Source organism: Strongylocentrotus purpuratus, unplaced genomic scaffold (genome assembly GCF_000002235.5).
Source record: "Strongylocentrotus purpuratus isolate Spur 01 unplaced genomic scaffold, Spur_5.0 spur5_scaffold_19, whole genome shotgun sequence".
NCBI classification, from domain to species: Eukaryota; Metazoa; Echinodermata; class Echinoidea; order Camarodonta; family Strongylocentrotidae; genus Strongylocentrotus; species Strongylocentrotus purpuratus.
Window position 1 is genome coordinate 3,648,017 of NW_022145604.1, and position 16,449 is coordinate 3,664,465.

General features: G+C 36.5%; 1 protein-coding gene across 6 annotated transcripts in view; it reads right to left on the reverse strand.

The window, feature by feature from the left end:
• Positions 1 to 16,449, reverse strand: part of LOC580734 (POU domain, class 6, transcription factor 2) — a 42,855-nt gene that overhangs the window by 23,293 nt on the left and 3,113 nt on the right. For 3 of the 6 annotated variants that reach the window (XM_780772.5, XM_011662586.2, XM_011662587.2), the window contains exon 2: positions 2,578 to 2,736. The exons of 1 other annotated variant lie outside the window; for it this stretch is intronic. In XM_780772.5, the coding sequence (XP_785865.3) occupies positions 2,578 to 2,697 (120 nt within the window). In that variant the 5' untranslated portion in view covers positions 2,698 to 2,736. Of the gene's footprint in view, positions 1 to 1,800; positions 2,556 to 2,577; positions 2,737 to 16,449 lie in introns of those variants that run through there. 2 more of the 6 variants (XM_030990052.1, XM_011662588.2) reach the window with 2 other exon arrangements.

The window sequence follows — 16,449 nt, forward strand, 5'->3', positions numbered from 1 at the left end:
CTATTTACATACGGTTCAAGGGTTCATTTAGTTTGTCGCCTCTCTCATTTCATATCTAACATTCTATTGTTGTTTACTTGATTTGTATGCATACCCTGTACTCAATCTAATCATAAGGATGTTCATCCTGTTTTTATGAGTGAAACAAATTGAAATTGAAATTGGACATTTGACTTTGCTGGGACGAGACTCAAACAAGATTGTTTGACATGTAAATAGGAAATGAATCTATTAAAGGAACTGATATAAGCTCGAAGTGGAATTTGCTCCAGGCTTTATTTCATCACATTATTAAGGTTAAGTTTGCAAATGGGTTTTAAAAGGTTAGGCTTAGGGTTAGTGTTAGGCTTTTCATGGTACTTGATCCAAGGTTTAAGGTATGAATTGGGTTAGCGTAATAGAAATTGTTGCTAGAGCATGTGTTGACCAGCCTTTCTAAAGAATCATGATGAAAAATCTTTGTTACTTTTGTTTCTTTTTCTAAAGAGAAAGGAAAATATTTAACACTATCTCAGAAATAGCTTACTAATTTGGGATTTTCCTTGCAGGGACTGCGGTTATGAGCAACTTTCAACAACTATCTCATAATACCTGATGTGGCTACTGTTTCAAAAAGCATTATATCTAAAAATACATCCAAGCAAATAATGGATGTATTCAAAAGTTTTATTCAAATGAAATACTACTGATTATTGAGAGATACATACCATTCACTATCTTTACATGATTACTTGGAAATTTCAGAAATACATTAAGTAATATGTGCATTGATAAGTAAATAACATTAAATTATTGAATATCAATACTTAAGTGACAAATCAAAGAATCAAATCAATAATGTACATCATCAAACTATATTTTGTTTAATCCTGTATGCACAATCGAAATTAAAGTCCACCCTGATAGTTATCTGGTATTACAAAAAGCAGAAAAATAAGAGAGACAAATAAGTGAAAGTTTGAGCAATATCCAAATAAAAATAGGAAAGTTAAGAATTTTAAAAGTTGTCATCTGTAAACAAAATAAATTAGTCTTCTAATAAATACAAAAGTAGGATATGCAGTCAGAAAAATTATTTCATTTAAGAAATTACTACTCTTTAGAATTTTGTTTTATATTGGAGCTTCTAAGCAAGTAAAACACTATATTGCAAATGTTTGATATTATTTCAATCTTAACAATTGTTTTGAAATGATTTCCTAGATATATTTTTGAGCCTAAAAGCTCAGAAATAAATAAATAAATCAACAAAAAAAATCAACAGCTGACATATCTTTATATATATTATACAGGAGAAAAAGAAAGATCCTCAGAGGGTGCTCACAAAGACAAAACTGTCATTTCATTGATAATTCTATACTTATGATGAATTTTTCTGTTTAAAAAGGGATCTGAAATAAATTCCTCAAAGCAAATTTTGTAACAGAAAACTAATGAAGAAGTCAAAATAAGACATTTTTTTTTAAATTTCAATATCCATTACCTACACTATATTTACACAATTAAAACAAATTCCTCAAAGCAGTTATGTGACAGAAATTCAATGAAAGTAAACAATTTCTACTCAGATGAAAATTTGACAGAAATTCTTGGATGTAAAGATCGAAAGCCATGATATATGAAGACAAAGTTTAAGGGATATAGATCCCACAGCTTAGTACGACCAGCTGATGTGTCAATCACCTGTGCTCTGAGCCTTCTTATGACACTAGCAGGAAGGAAGCGTATGAAATGAAATGAAATGTAATGCACATTGCTAAGTAGCCAATTATAAGTATGTAGATAAGCCAACCTACTTACCACAGTTCGACTAGTTAGAAACCATCTCTACCTCCCGTTCCGGGCAACAAGCAAACGTCGCAAATGGGATGTGCAAACAGTGATCAAATGAAGAGAGCATAGCAGAATGGCATCCAATAAATCCTGTCTTGTTCCTGTCAAGCACTTCTTTTAGTAAAAAGTCTTTGCAGTGTTAGCGTAAAACCATGGTGCCTCGATCTATATTCTTGCCTTCCCACGGACATTCAAACTGACCTCCTTTTATCCCACCAGACATGAATACATTAAAAGAAGACATAAAATATTCTCAAAAGCTTTCAAAAAGCGGAAACTACAAACACAGATGGACAAGATCTTCTGACCTGGAGGAAAACAACGTACCAATGTATACTGATGGCCAGTTTGCTTAGCAATTCAAATGGCGTTATAATTTGATAGAAATTTTCCAGCAAACTGAGCAAATTGAATTCAGACTTTGTCTTTGCCTATATGAAATGCCCCCCTCTCTCTCTTCTCGGGGCCTCTTTGCATCGCGTTATACTGCATTTGCATGGTTTGCCCCGGATTTGATTTACAGCGCTGCTTTGGTGCTCCCTCAGTGTATAGCAGAGTGTGTGTATAGTGTGTGTGAGTGAGGGTGAGCATGTAGCGCGAGTGTGTGTATGTGGGAGACTGTCCCGCCGAAGCAGCATCGTAGCATGCACTCAGGAAGCAGGATGCCTCTGTGTGTGTGTGTCCTAGAGTGTGTGTGTAGAATGTGCATGTGTGTGTTGGGATGTACTTGACATTAGCCCTCACCTGTACCGCTGTGATAAGCTGAGTCGACACTGCGGAGGGAGTGGTGCCGATTCTTGCAATACCCGGCTCGCTTTTGACCTTTATCTGTGCAAAGCTAGGATTGGTGGCCGTTACATCCATAATTAATGAGCAGTCATTGCTTCAGGAGCCGGCAGCGAACTAGGATAAGCAAGACGGACATGGGAAGGGGGTCAAAAAGAGGGAGAAGGAAAGAAAACATTAACATCACAAGTAAACTCTCAAGAAGAAAAAAATGTTGAGTAAAGGTGATTCCCAGGTCTTTAATCTTTTCCTCAAAATCATGATTAAGAAAGAAATATATGCAAGTATAACAGAGAGAGAGAGAAAGAGAGAGAAAGAGAAAGAGAGAGAGAGAGAAAGAAAGACAGAGAGGAAGTAAGAGATATGGAAGAAAAGAAGCAGAGAGACTAGGAAAAAAGAGAGATGGAGACAGAGACAGAGACAGAGACAGAGAGAGATGTAAATAGAGAGATAGAGAGAAATAGAAAGATAGAGAGACAGAAAGGGATAGAAAGAGAGATGTATAAAGCGATAGAGAGATAATTGATTTAGAATACACCGACCACATGTAATATGGGAATACAGGTAGCAATACACAGCAATGGAGAGTGAGAAAAAGAGAGAGAGAGAGAAAAAAAAGATAGAGAAAGAAGGATAAAAGCTATACTGAGAGACAGATGTAGAAATAGCTGGATAGATAGAGACAAAGACAGAGAGAGACAGAGAGACAGAGAGAGGGAGACTGAGAGAGAGAGGGAGACTGAGAGAGAGACAGAGAGACAGAGAAAGAGAGAGGCAGAGAAAGAAAGAGAGAGAGACAGACAGACAGACAGACAGACAGAGAGAGAGAGAGAGTACCACCTCCTACAAATATTAGAAAGAAAAACCATCCATCCAATCTGCAGTAGATATGAATACACCATGTGTACTTTTGTCATTTTCATTTCTCAAAATGAAAGAATCTGATGAAAAGCAGTTATAAATTTCAGAATCATGCACTTCCGTCTCTGCTTCATCTGCCCCTTCCTCTATCAATCAGTTTGGGATTACATGCATATGAATACATGTAAATGTAAACTTGTGATTGAATTGGGTAACAGATATTTACATGTAATTTGAACACAAAAATATTCAATATTTTCAATTATTTCAAATATGATCAAGGAATCTGTTTATCCATGTGAATTGCAACAACTCTATGTTCACAAATCCACTTCATAATAATGCTTTTCTCTCTAGTACGTGAATTATTTTATCAACTTCTCATCTAAAACTTAAATGAATTGATGACAAGTTTGAATTCGAATCCCATAAGACAACAAGTCTTTTCCCTAATTTTGATCAACATACATCATGTATATCTGTTTGAAAAAGACAAACTAAAAGTTGCTTCGACAATATTAATATTAAAATGTATTCAAGAACAATGATTAGCGCTGAGTGAGTGTGTGTGAGTTGTTTTTGTGACTGCACTCAGACATTATTCACCAAATTACCTACCAATTGTATTATTTGAAAGAAGCATTCAACTCTCATTTTCCGAAATCCTATTAATGGATATTCCAGGAAAGTATTATCTGCTAGCTGTTGAAACTAATAATCTTTTGTTTGTATTCTATCTATAGAAAAACTGACAACTTTATTGTTATTTGCTATTCATTGAAAAACTGATAACTTTATTAACAATAATTACCAAACTTGTTAAAAACTAATTGACCAAATTTGGATTGCTTTGTCAAAAAATGATGGATGTTATAAAAGCACTTATTGAAAAAGAAGAACATGCAGTGTCTGGTACATGCACTTAATATACATGTAACAATTGTATCTAAAACACCAAATGTATGCATCTCGTGTGCTCAGTTTGCATAGGGTTGGACAAAGATCAATACAAGCACATCGCACAACGCTAGAAGACTGAGAGCCTTCTACTATTACCAACCAGGTCCTATCTGCAGTATGCAAACTCTGCAATTAAAATCTCAGATTACGGGACTGCACTGACGTATTGTTCCTCTCTGGTACATCAAAGAGATGGGAGAGGAGCAGGGGAAAAAGTTACATGGGATCTGTTTCTACTTTCTACTTTCGTTGTACCAATATCTCTTCCAAAAGGGCAAAGGACCTCTTCTTCCTCTGCAATTTGGACACAAACACATACGGCTGATGCAGGATATCCACTATCACCCCTCCCCCCCCCCCCCCCCCCCGAAGAAGAAAAACAAGGAGAAAAGGAGTTTCATACCCAAAGGAGGACAGATATATGAAAGTTTTTTTGTAACTACTTTGAAAAAATTCTATGCAAGGGGAATGTTTATGAATCTTAAAGGATTACAAAATCTCTCCATGTATATTCAATTGCAAATAACTGCATGGTTCCAAACTAAGTGAAACCAAATGTTTAGAGTGCTAACACTAACAGGAAAACTGGACTTACTCTCCTTTTAAGAGACTGTATACACTACAAAGCACAACTACATCATAAACATAATTTCTTATAGGGTTCTCTTTTCAAACAAAATAGAGGGGGTTTGACCATAGCCCTTCATTAATTGTACTGGTTGTGAAATAAAATTGTGGCTAATAACTTGATAAACAGACTTTTTTTAAACTACCAAGGGGATATTAGAATCATGAATATGGATATTTGAACACAATAGTGGTATATTCTATCACCTTCCACAAGTACAAAAATCACTGAAGTACATTGTTCAGACTCAAACGCCAAGCGCGACATGTTCTTCTCTGCATTGTACTAAGCTGGCAGTAAACAAAATTGATCTTTTATGACACATTCGCGGTAAACGTGCATGGCGAAGAGAAAGGGGTATTCTGTCCTTTCACAGTGGAAGTGCTCACGAAGGGAGATATATTTATTTTGGTGCCTTTCCATTACTTAAGGTAAAAGGCCACATCTATCAATTGCTGGCCCTCAAGGGCAGTGTGTAAATTTCCTGCGCAATTTACAAAGCAAACAATGGCTCTGGTGGATGTGCATTTCACCCCAGAATAGAAAGGGTTCCGTGTAGGTTTTCTCATTCGACTTTGTCACCCAAATTGTCATCTAAAAAAAAATCTCAATTTTAAAAAATTCAAATTGCGCTCATGTGCAGCCATTGTACAATTTCATTCATTGTATTTTTGATTGAAATTATTTTTCTGAACTGTTGGTTCAACAATTACACTGCATTTATGAGCAGCAGTTGTTTATGTATCTCTTTTAGTTTATCAAATTATTTGCTCTATTCGGTGCAAGAATTAAATTGAGTTCATCTGCAGAAGTTGTATACATGTAAGTTGCTTTATTCCATTTTACATCTAAATGAATATATTGAACAGCTTGTCTACCGTAGAGTTGTTTCATTTGCATTTTTAATGAATATGCTTAGCTGTTTGTTAAAAGAATTTACAATCATAAGCAGCAAGTGTACAGCTCGTTTCATTTGAAGGTACTTTTTAATTTTCATTTTTTACAATAAGTATTCTGATCTGTCATACAGTGAAATAATCAAAATTGTACAAATGCATATTTCTAGATTTCCTTATGCAATAAATATTCTGTTCCGTCAACTGCAAGGAAAAGAAAAGTATGAAATTGCACTCAAGTGTGGTACTCTACAATTTGTTTCATTAGGAAGATTTTTTTTGCTTGTTTGTTTAGTTTTCTTTTCAAAATTAACAGTGTAAAGCATACATTGCCAAGCTAAATGACAGAAAGCTTGATTCAAATAAAATGTGGGCAATTACATTGTTCACACATTCAGGTGTTTTGTTACGTTGCGAATTTTCACTGCCATGCCTGTTCGTAATGACTATTCTGAAATGTAAATTGCAATATGGCCAAAAAAGTAGTTGAAAATATGATTAATTACATGTGCCCAGCTGCAAAAGTTTGATTATATTTCTTATTTTCTTTTATTTGACTGTTTTCCTGTGCAATGCAATATGGCCATACATTACTTTCAAATAAAGTATGCTGGATTCCAAGATCGTTGGCTAGATTTACAATGCATAATGTACAGAACTTATGTATGATTTGCATCAATAAAACATATAATAATTGTATAACTTGAAGCATGGCTATTACAATCAGTAGGTGATTTGAAGGATACAAGTTAATTTCTTTCTCTGCTATAGACATGTATATTCCCTATTGATACATTTCATGAAAATAAAACAGGATAAGCTAATACAAGATCACAAATTACATTGCTGAAAAACAGCCTGCCGCTAAAAGCAAACTCTTGCTCTATAATGCTGTTTAGGAATGTAATGCGATACAATAAAGGGCTTCTAGATTTGATAAATAAAAGTTTATTCCCAAATCTCAATTTCCAGATTTATTTCCATAGTGATTATATAACGGCTGTACATTTATGGACAATTATCGAACAACGTCTTTGGCCAGGGCTCTACACTCACTAACAGTTCTTACTCTTCCACTGCAGTGCAGTAAATTAATAAAAGTCATATAAAGTTTGATTCATGATATGCAATTTAGCACAAAATATTTGAAATCTCACCTTAAAAAAATTGTCCTCTTTTATTCTTTCTCTCCCTCTCCATCTCTTTATGTACAGTACATATACAGTACATGTACCTTGCATTGCTAAAGCCTCGCTCATCCTCCCTCCCCCCCCCCCCCCCCCCCCTCTCTCTCTCTTGCCCTCTCTCTCTTTCTCTCTCTCAATTAATTTTCTGTGATCAAACTTCATCAATCAAATCAAGCCAGACAGAACTAGGATAGACAGAAATTAGAAAAAAAATAACATCTTTGGAAAACACAAATCTGTTGGAAATGCAACTTATCTGATATATTCTCAGTATGCATCCCTGTATACACACAAAAGAAATAATAATTAAAAAGCAGCAATAAAATTGAGGGGGGGGGCGTTAGTGATCTATGACATTTGTAGGTCTTTGAATAAAGATTGATGAACTAAAATATTGACAAAGATTTACTCCAAAGCATGTATTACTTTTTAAAAAACTTAATTGGAGTATCTGGGCGTTATGACCTGGAATTGAAACCTCTAAAAGCCAGAACAAACATGCATTTTGGTTTATGAATATCAAAAAGAAAGAAATCTGGATGGAGGAACTTCGAAGGTGATAATAAAGAAGAAAAAAGTCAGCTTTACAAGGATTACATTGTCAAGTAATGCTTGGCTTGCCTTGTACAGGTAATAATTCTACTAAAGCCTTTAGAGATCAATGCCTCACACAATAATCAGAGCAAAGTCAATTAGTCTGTCATGTCAAGAAAAACAATCTGGCAGGTAGCAAAGAGAAGGCTCAGTTTGGGAAATACTATACAAGTGAGCCCCCCCCCCCCCCCCCCAAAAAAAGGACATGTATGGGTGAAAAACCTTTTATAGGTTTTCTGAGACTAAGGATATTTTCTGGGATAAAAATCCTTAGTCTCAGAAAACTAATCAAGTCTTTCAAAAAAGTAACCCCAAAATGCAAAAGGTAGTGCATTTAATTTCCCTGTTCTATTCTCTCTCTCTCTCTCTCTCTCTCTCTCTCTCTCTCTCTCTCTCTCTCTCTCTCTTTCTCCCTCCCTCCCTCCCTCCCTCCCTCCCTCCCTCCCTCCCTCCCTCCCTCCCTCCCTCCCTCCCTCCCTCCTACCCACCCACCCACCCACCCAGTCCAGTTCTGATATACAGTCATTTACAGTTATAACATTTAATTTCTACCCTGCACATGGAATGGATGAAAATAGCAAAATCTTTTACTTCTTGAATAATATAATCACAAGATGTCCATAAACCTGTCCATTATGCTAGCCAGAAAAGTGGAAAGCACCTGAGCAAGAGGTTGGGGATTTATGCGTGTATGCACAATTAATGCACCTTGCAAGGTATTGTGGAGAGCTCTATTTAAAGACACACACTTCTGTCAAAAAGTTCACCTAATAAAAAGGGATGTCGGGTAAGTACAGGTACTGCATTGAAACACAGAAAAGGCAAGATTAATATTTAATCAAGTGTAGCACTTAATCAAGCATAAAAAATACAGAGGGCTTCCCAACGGACAACCGGCAGAACAATACCAACATGAACTATATATTCATGACTGGATGAATTAACACATTAAGACTCGTTTCATGAAAAGGGGAAGGAGATTCCTCGGCATGTACGCACTGCATCCCCAGGGCTCGGCTTTAACTAAGATACATTGTATAAGGAGGAGGAAAGGAACCACGATTGCATTAAAGATTCTCTGTGAGATAAATCAGCTCAAGGGGTATTTGGTGAGATTATGCGCAAGTCAAAAGCCATCCTTTCTGGTGGAATTAACGGGATACCTGCGGGCAGGAGGGAGAGAGTCAGGGACGGGAGAGTGGGTGGATGAGAGGGAGGAAAAGGGATCATAAAATATCTAACAATATCAAAGAAAACAAAAGAGACAGAGAGAGGGGGGGGGACAGGGGGTGGATATGAAGGAAAAGGGAATGTGAAAGAGAGATGAACAATCAAAGAGAAAGATGGAAAGGCAAAGAGCAAGAGAGCGAAAGAGAAAGAAAAAAAGGTGAATGAGAAAGAATAAAATGGATGAATATAATGAACGGTGAAATATGGTGATGAGACAGGGAAGAGAGTCCTAGAGGAGGGAAATAGTGGAGGAAGAGATTTAAACCATAGAAAGAACCAAAAGCTCAGAAAATAAGAAGAAAACAAGAGGTTAAAGAGTATCTTAGAAAAGAAAAATGGACAGAGAAAAGGGGAAGATCTAGACAAAAGAAAACAGAGTAAGAGACAGGAGACAGGACGAGAAAGAAAGAGAGACAGAGACAGAGAAAGAGAAAGAGAAAGAGAAAGAGAGAGAGAGAGAGAAAGAGAGAGAGAGAGAGAGCCATTCAAGATTGTGCAGTTCAAGATATATCAAATTAAAAACATATCTTCATGCTTGGATGGGTGAATTGTCATAATTTGTCCAAGATGATAAAATATTTTATAAAATTGATAATATTCAAAAGCAGAATTTGCTAAATATGTATAGAATAAGAATTACAAATATAAATACAAATATAATTTTAGCAAATTTTAACCAATTGTCCAATTTGAATACATTTTTGTAACTTAATTTAGTTGAATAGAAAATATGGTTTGTGCAAGTTATGCACAATAAAAAAAAAATGATTGATGGTGGGTTCTGAGAAAATAATTTGGAAGAGAGACATTAATCATGGAACAATTGATATTGGTTTTTATATTTAAGAAATCTTAGTAATAATACAACCTTACCATACAAAAGTGAATATCAAAACAAAAGATGATAACATCACTTTTAAAAAAATTGAAACTTTGACTAAAATCACCAAGCATATTGTGAATTGGATAAACTGTGGCTAAATGCAACTGACTACAGGGTGTACCTACATGTATTAGTATGGAAATCATTTCTAGGTGACCTGGGTTTTTCACTCAGATTAAAGATGTAGTTTTAGAACAAAGAAGAGAAGGTAGGAAAGGTTGCTGAAAAGAACTAGATCAGCAACACTCAGAGGCTTCATTAAAGGTTATCTGAAATTGAACGTCTAAACGCAATTATCGTTTTTAGAGTGCAGGTATCAATTGAAAGAATCTCAATGGCTTGGCATGAAAATACTCAATAATGGATTATACTCACAATTGAAAATTGTGTGTTCGAAAGAAGAAATAAAGCTCGATAGATATTCCTGAGAGAAAGACAGAGAGAATATACAGACAGAGTAAAACAAAAATAAAAAAACCTGGAGCATGCATGCCTTAGCATTGTCCAAAGAGAGCGAGCGAGAGAGAGAGAGAGAGAGAGAGAGAGAGAGAGAGCCTGATAGAGGATGGGTCCAGAGTTGGGGTGGGGGGGGGGGTGAGAGTGAGAAGCATGCATGCCTTCCTGTGCGTCCACTAGTTGAATGCAGCCCACGCATGATATTTGCGGAGCACGGGGAGCTCACCTCTCCTTCCCATTGCATACTAATGGAAGTAAGCCCGGAGGCAAGGGACGAGGAGAAGAAGACGAAGACGCTGGATTGCATCGATCCTGGCTACCAGGTTCAAGGAGGCAAGGAAGATTCCACAGATTGCTTCTTGCCTTGTCTCTATACTTTAGAGATCTTTACACTGGAAGGGATATAATCCCCTCCTCTTGTGTGAACATTGCACACATATTTCTCTTTATCGTTTTAACTTCTATCAATTAAGAAATATAATCACATGTATGATTTTCAAGTGCAGCCCTGTGAAGGTATTATCTGTTTAAAGCCAGAAGGGCATGAAATCATAAACATGTAAAGGTGTGTAAATATACTTTAACTTAAAGACCGTCAACACTACTGGGCCAGAAGGGATTGGACCACACAGCGAGGTCACTGACAGGTGGCTATCTAATTAACTCAGCTCTCAACTAACATAAGAAAAAGAGGATCATGGGGGACCAACAGGCACCGATTAGGGAATTTTCTGTATAGAGGGAGCAAGTACATGTAGCTACAAGTAGGACAGTGGGGCTTTAAAGTCAATGCCTTTCTGGCTCCAAATGTTATGTTGCCACAATGAAGATATGTGTTGTGGATGTTTCATCTTGAATTTTGTTAAAGACAAGAACGAAAGGCCTTTCCTTAAAGGGCAATCCCACCCTTGTAACAAGTTCATTTGTAAGAAAGAAGACAAAATCATAACATTTCTTTTTTTTTATAAAGCAGATATTGCTCTAACTTTCACCAATTTGTTTTTTCTAAATTTTCTCTTTTTATTAAAACCAACTGAATATCAGGGTGGACTTTCCCTTTAATGGCTCCTAAAACAGCACTTTTTAAATAATTTCTACAGATAAGCAGGTGCATATAGATTAAGTCTCAATGAGACTGCCACCCCATCCCCTGCAACCTCACATTTCCAGGGCTGGCAGCTAATAAATTATCGAACTATTCATGATTTGTCAAAACATTGAACGATAATTGTGTGCATTAAATTGCAAAGCAGCTAACCAAAAAATCAGTGAAGCATGAACGATTGCTATCGATAGGAAGACAAATGCTGGAAAACTAGAAACAGATTTCTCGTTTGTATCGCTGTCAAAACCCACTTCAATGTGTTCTGCATTTGTTGCATGGATGCAAATTGCAATATTTAATCACCATCATGTGCATTGGATAAAGAGAAACCATCACTCAATTAAACCACAACAAGGCGACACATAAACCCGTGAATGTTGGTGCGAGATTTGTGAAATACTGTGCCTGTAAGTGTAATTGCTTACGTCCCATCCAAGCAACAATGCAATCTGCCTCTCACAATGAAAGCAATCGACACAACAAAGCATGTAATTTCACAGCCCCGGTCAGCATACAAGGCCTCTTCTCTCTCTCTCTCTCTCTCTCTTTCTCTCTCTCCCACTCTCTCTCTCTCTTTCTCCTTTGTACAAATGTAATGCATAGTTGAATGCACCACCGCCCCCCCCCCCATTTCCCTTCCTCTCTCTCTCTCTTTCTCTGTGAATGTATCCTTCTTTTACTCTTACTCTCTCTCTCACTTTCATTTCTTTCTTGGTAAAAAGATACTATGCAATTGCACTTTTCCCTGTTTTACTTTTCTCTCTTTTTCTCCTTCTCTCTCTTTTTTCTCTTTCTCTCTCTTTCTCTCCTTCGCCCTCTCTCTCTCTTTCTCTTTCTTTCTTTCTTTCTTTCTTTTTTTTTTTTTTTTCTTTCTTTCTTTCTTTCTTTCTTTCTTTCTTTCTTTCTCTTTCTCTCTCTCTCTCTACCTCCCTACATAAGATGTAGGCCTACATATGTTCAAACGAAGGATGATGCAAATACTTGACATACATACATGCATGTACATGTATACTATTCTCTTCATCTCTCTCACTCTCTCCATCTCCCCTCCTCTCTCCATCTCCCACCCTCTTTCTCCATCCCTCTCTTTTTCTAATATAACCTCCATTTTTCTTTATTCCACCATCATTTTCTATTGCCAATCAAAGCTGAGATGAATGATTGAACACGATTGAGAAAGAGGCTCTGGATGGGGGGGATGCGGGTAAATTATTGATAGCTGTGTTGATGCACACACACAGTCCATCTGACAGCCCATCCTAGGCATCTGCACACACATCCCTCCTGCCCCAAAATTGACAGTTGTGGCCACTGCATTAGGGAAATTGGTTACCCGCGGCGATGCGTCCAAAATTGCTCTGATGAAATTTCATGAATAATGAATATTTGGTTATACTTTCTTACTTGCTTCTAGGGAAGTTCTGGTGTCCTTGCAACAATTGTTGATTTTGCTGAGTTCACCGCCTGATTGTAAAACATGAGCTGATTTGGGAAAATTAATAATTCAAGGGTTGGAGACTGGTTGTCCTTATATTTATGCACACACTACAGTTGAATGATATTTTACGAGTCTTACATTAAAGTAAAGCAGAAAGAAAATACAAGCCTTCGTAGTATTTCAAAATATTGTATTACTGTAATGCTTTCATCTTCTTTTAATTTTAGGTACATGTATGTAAAAATGTTCATCCTAAAATTGTACTTGATAAAGAATGAATCACTTTTATTGAACTGAAATAAAAATATAACCCTTTATAAAATCCAGTTTTCTGAAATAATTAATTGAAAGACCCAATTTAATTTAATTTAATTTCATAGCTTTTGTTTTTGACCTTGTTGTATACTCAGAAAATGTGCGTTTTATGAAATACCCCATTTTCATGATAGTATTTTGATAAAATGTTGGAATTGAATCTGGATGAAAGATGTGTTTAAAAAAATTCTGAGTAAGAGACATGTCGTTTTTAACTTCAATTTCAATTTCAATTTCAATTTCAATTTGTAACTTATTTACTTTGTGTACCTATTTGCTTTGAAATTGTTTATGGGGATACCCTAGATGAGTATTTATACTTCTGTTATCCCTCCACTTTCTCTTGATTGTACACGTATCAGGTTGTACACTTTCATTTCACGTTTGTGGAAATAAATTCAATTCAAATTGTATACTCTAAGACTTGCCACTCACCAGAGAAGCTCAACGACAGGGACAAGTGGCCCCTTCGTGTGTAGTGACCTCATTTAGACGGTTCAACCTTAATTAGAATGTGAAGGGCTCCCCCTAAATGAGGGGCAGACAATGTTTACATAGACCTGCCTCGTATGCACTGCCCATACTCGCAAGATGGGGTCGCGAGACGTGATTGGAAAGCACAGAGAACCGGAAGCCACCAGGGTCCCTAAGGTTTCAGCCTCGTTACTCACCACCCCACCCCCATCCTCTTCCTCTTCTCTGCTTGGAAAATAGTTCATGTTCGCTTCATGCCAGAGACTTTCAAGCTGAGGTGTCCTATTTCTATAGTGCACTGGAGTATGGATACTAAAATGATTTCATCAGTCTATGCATTTGTTGCAGCAGTGTAATCAAATACCTTGCATTGTAGTGGAATTTGATTGAAAGTGTACAAAAATGATACTTGATCACATATCCACAGACTAGTTCATCATCTACTTAAGATGTATATGGCTACACAATGTACATGTAGCAAATTTCCATTTGACTATTTCACTTCCCTCCTCTCATTATCAATGCTAATATTGCATTCACATTACATATTGAACAACAATAACTACATGTACAACAACAGCATTAAAATGCACAATTGCTCTTTATACTGGAAGACAAATTTACATTTGATAGATATGTTTGTACCTGGGAAAACTACTTTTAAACACATTAATAAATTACCAGACAACGTATAGCTGTACATCCTATCTGAAGGACAACCATAAATCAAAGCTTGAAGAATCAATACGGTAACACTTCGCATTTGGCTAAGAACCCCAAACCTTCATTTCAAGACCGGTACTATGACCACCGAGCTACATATACATCACACCACTTTGTGCCCCACACACAATTATAAATATAGCTGGGAGAATCTGCGTGGAAAGGTAACGAAAGACGACACTTGCATAATGTAGATTCCATGCGGAAATGTCAGTGGCAGAAGCTCGGGCTAAATAACATGGGATATCGGGTGACATTTGTGGCTTTCGGCCGGAGATAGATTGGATGGGCGAAAACGGAGATCCCTGGAGAACAGGTTGAGAGGAGCAAACCGGAGAGAAATTTGCATTTGATCACCGAGCCTTGCATTGACACCACCACCACCGCACATAGCCTGTGTGTGTATAGACTTCTTAAAGTAACTACCTGAAGTTTAATTTGATCACCAGTTCTGCACCCAACAATACACAATGATTATTGTAAACAGGGTGAAATTAAATTCTATTTATAGAAGCTTTATATTACATAGGATATAATATGATTTCTTCAGATTAATACCTGATCCCTTTTTTATTTTTCAATATCGTTTTTGCTACCTGCTTCCTGTACTAGAGAGGTGAAAATATTTCCTAAACCATAACCTAAATTCCCACTTACAAAAATTACAAATAGTATACTATGTAAATCAAATCGTGGGCCAACTGTTGATGTTTGTGTTTGTGCACAATATGAATAAACCTCTGTAAGATTACAAACCAGAGAACTTTGACATAAGTTTAATACATTAAGTTCATCAAAAACTAGGTTATTTGTATAATAGAATATTAAATCAGCCATAGCATGATATTTGTAAATGACAGATTAATCAAAGTAGCCATCTGGTGACACTGTTCATTATTTTATTTCATCTCCTTGATTTACATTAAGCTAGAATATAGTGCCTTTTGAAAGGCAGTTGTATCTAGAACCATCACAAATTTGCCTACACGTACAACACCCTCAAAGAGACCTGTACTGTAGAGTCTGTAGACTAACAAGGGAAAAGGTGCAGGGTGCTTGGACCATATAAAAGGTTGTACAAGTTGTGAGGGAGTGGGAATGTTGCATCAATAAAAACAAAGAGGCCACTAGGTTTGTCAATGATAGACCTCCATTGAAAATTGAACAAAATATTTTATATGGTCTGTAGAGTGCAATGGAGAAATACAGGAAAATGAAAGTACATTGTAAAAGTGCAATTTACATGTACAGGGTATGCTATTGGTTTCTAATCTGAATTATATTATATTTTACATGTAGATGTTCTCAAAAACTTGTTTAGACTTTAGAACTCGCCAAAGGTATATTGCTCACTGTCTTGTGTAGTTTTTTGTCAGGGGGGGGGGGGGGGAGGTGGTGATCCCTCACTTAGCTCTAGATTGTTTTAATTTTCTTGCCCCTCAACTTCAGGTTTTAATCTCCTGTAATTGTGTTTCATGTTAACTGTACTCATCATTATGTTAACCATACAGTTCTGATCATGAGAAGAAATTAAATGTGAATTATAATCAATAAAAACTTCTCAGGTCACAGGACAGTCCTAACATCACTTCTGCAGAATAAAGTTTTAATATAACTATGCACTCGATAGCCTCAAAGCGGTAACTATTTCTACACTTTTTTATATTCCTGGTACGGTTCGGTTTGTTTATATACTGACATGATATGATGTCAGCGGTGGGATATGAACCAACACCATTACACATGACTGATGGCTTAATTTCATTTCTAATGGTGAGCATTCAACATTTTACTGAAGAGATCCGATTCATCCATTTCTTCTTTAAAGGACCGACCAGAACCACTTGTTCATTACGTTACGTATTGATCAAGTGGCTCTAGTCGGTCCTTTAAAGGGATCCGGTAACTTTGTATCAGATTCTGAAACAAAATCCCGGATTTAGCTCATGCTGCACAATGATAAACCTTTAGGTCAGTCAGGAACCCCATGACTTTTACAAGCCGATCGCCCATCTGATTGCCTGTATCAAGATATTTATGATTGGAAATCGAAACCAAATTTGCGTTTTCCTAATGGTTT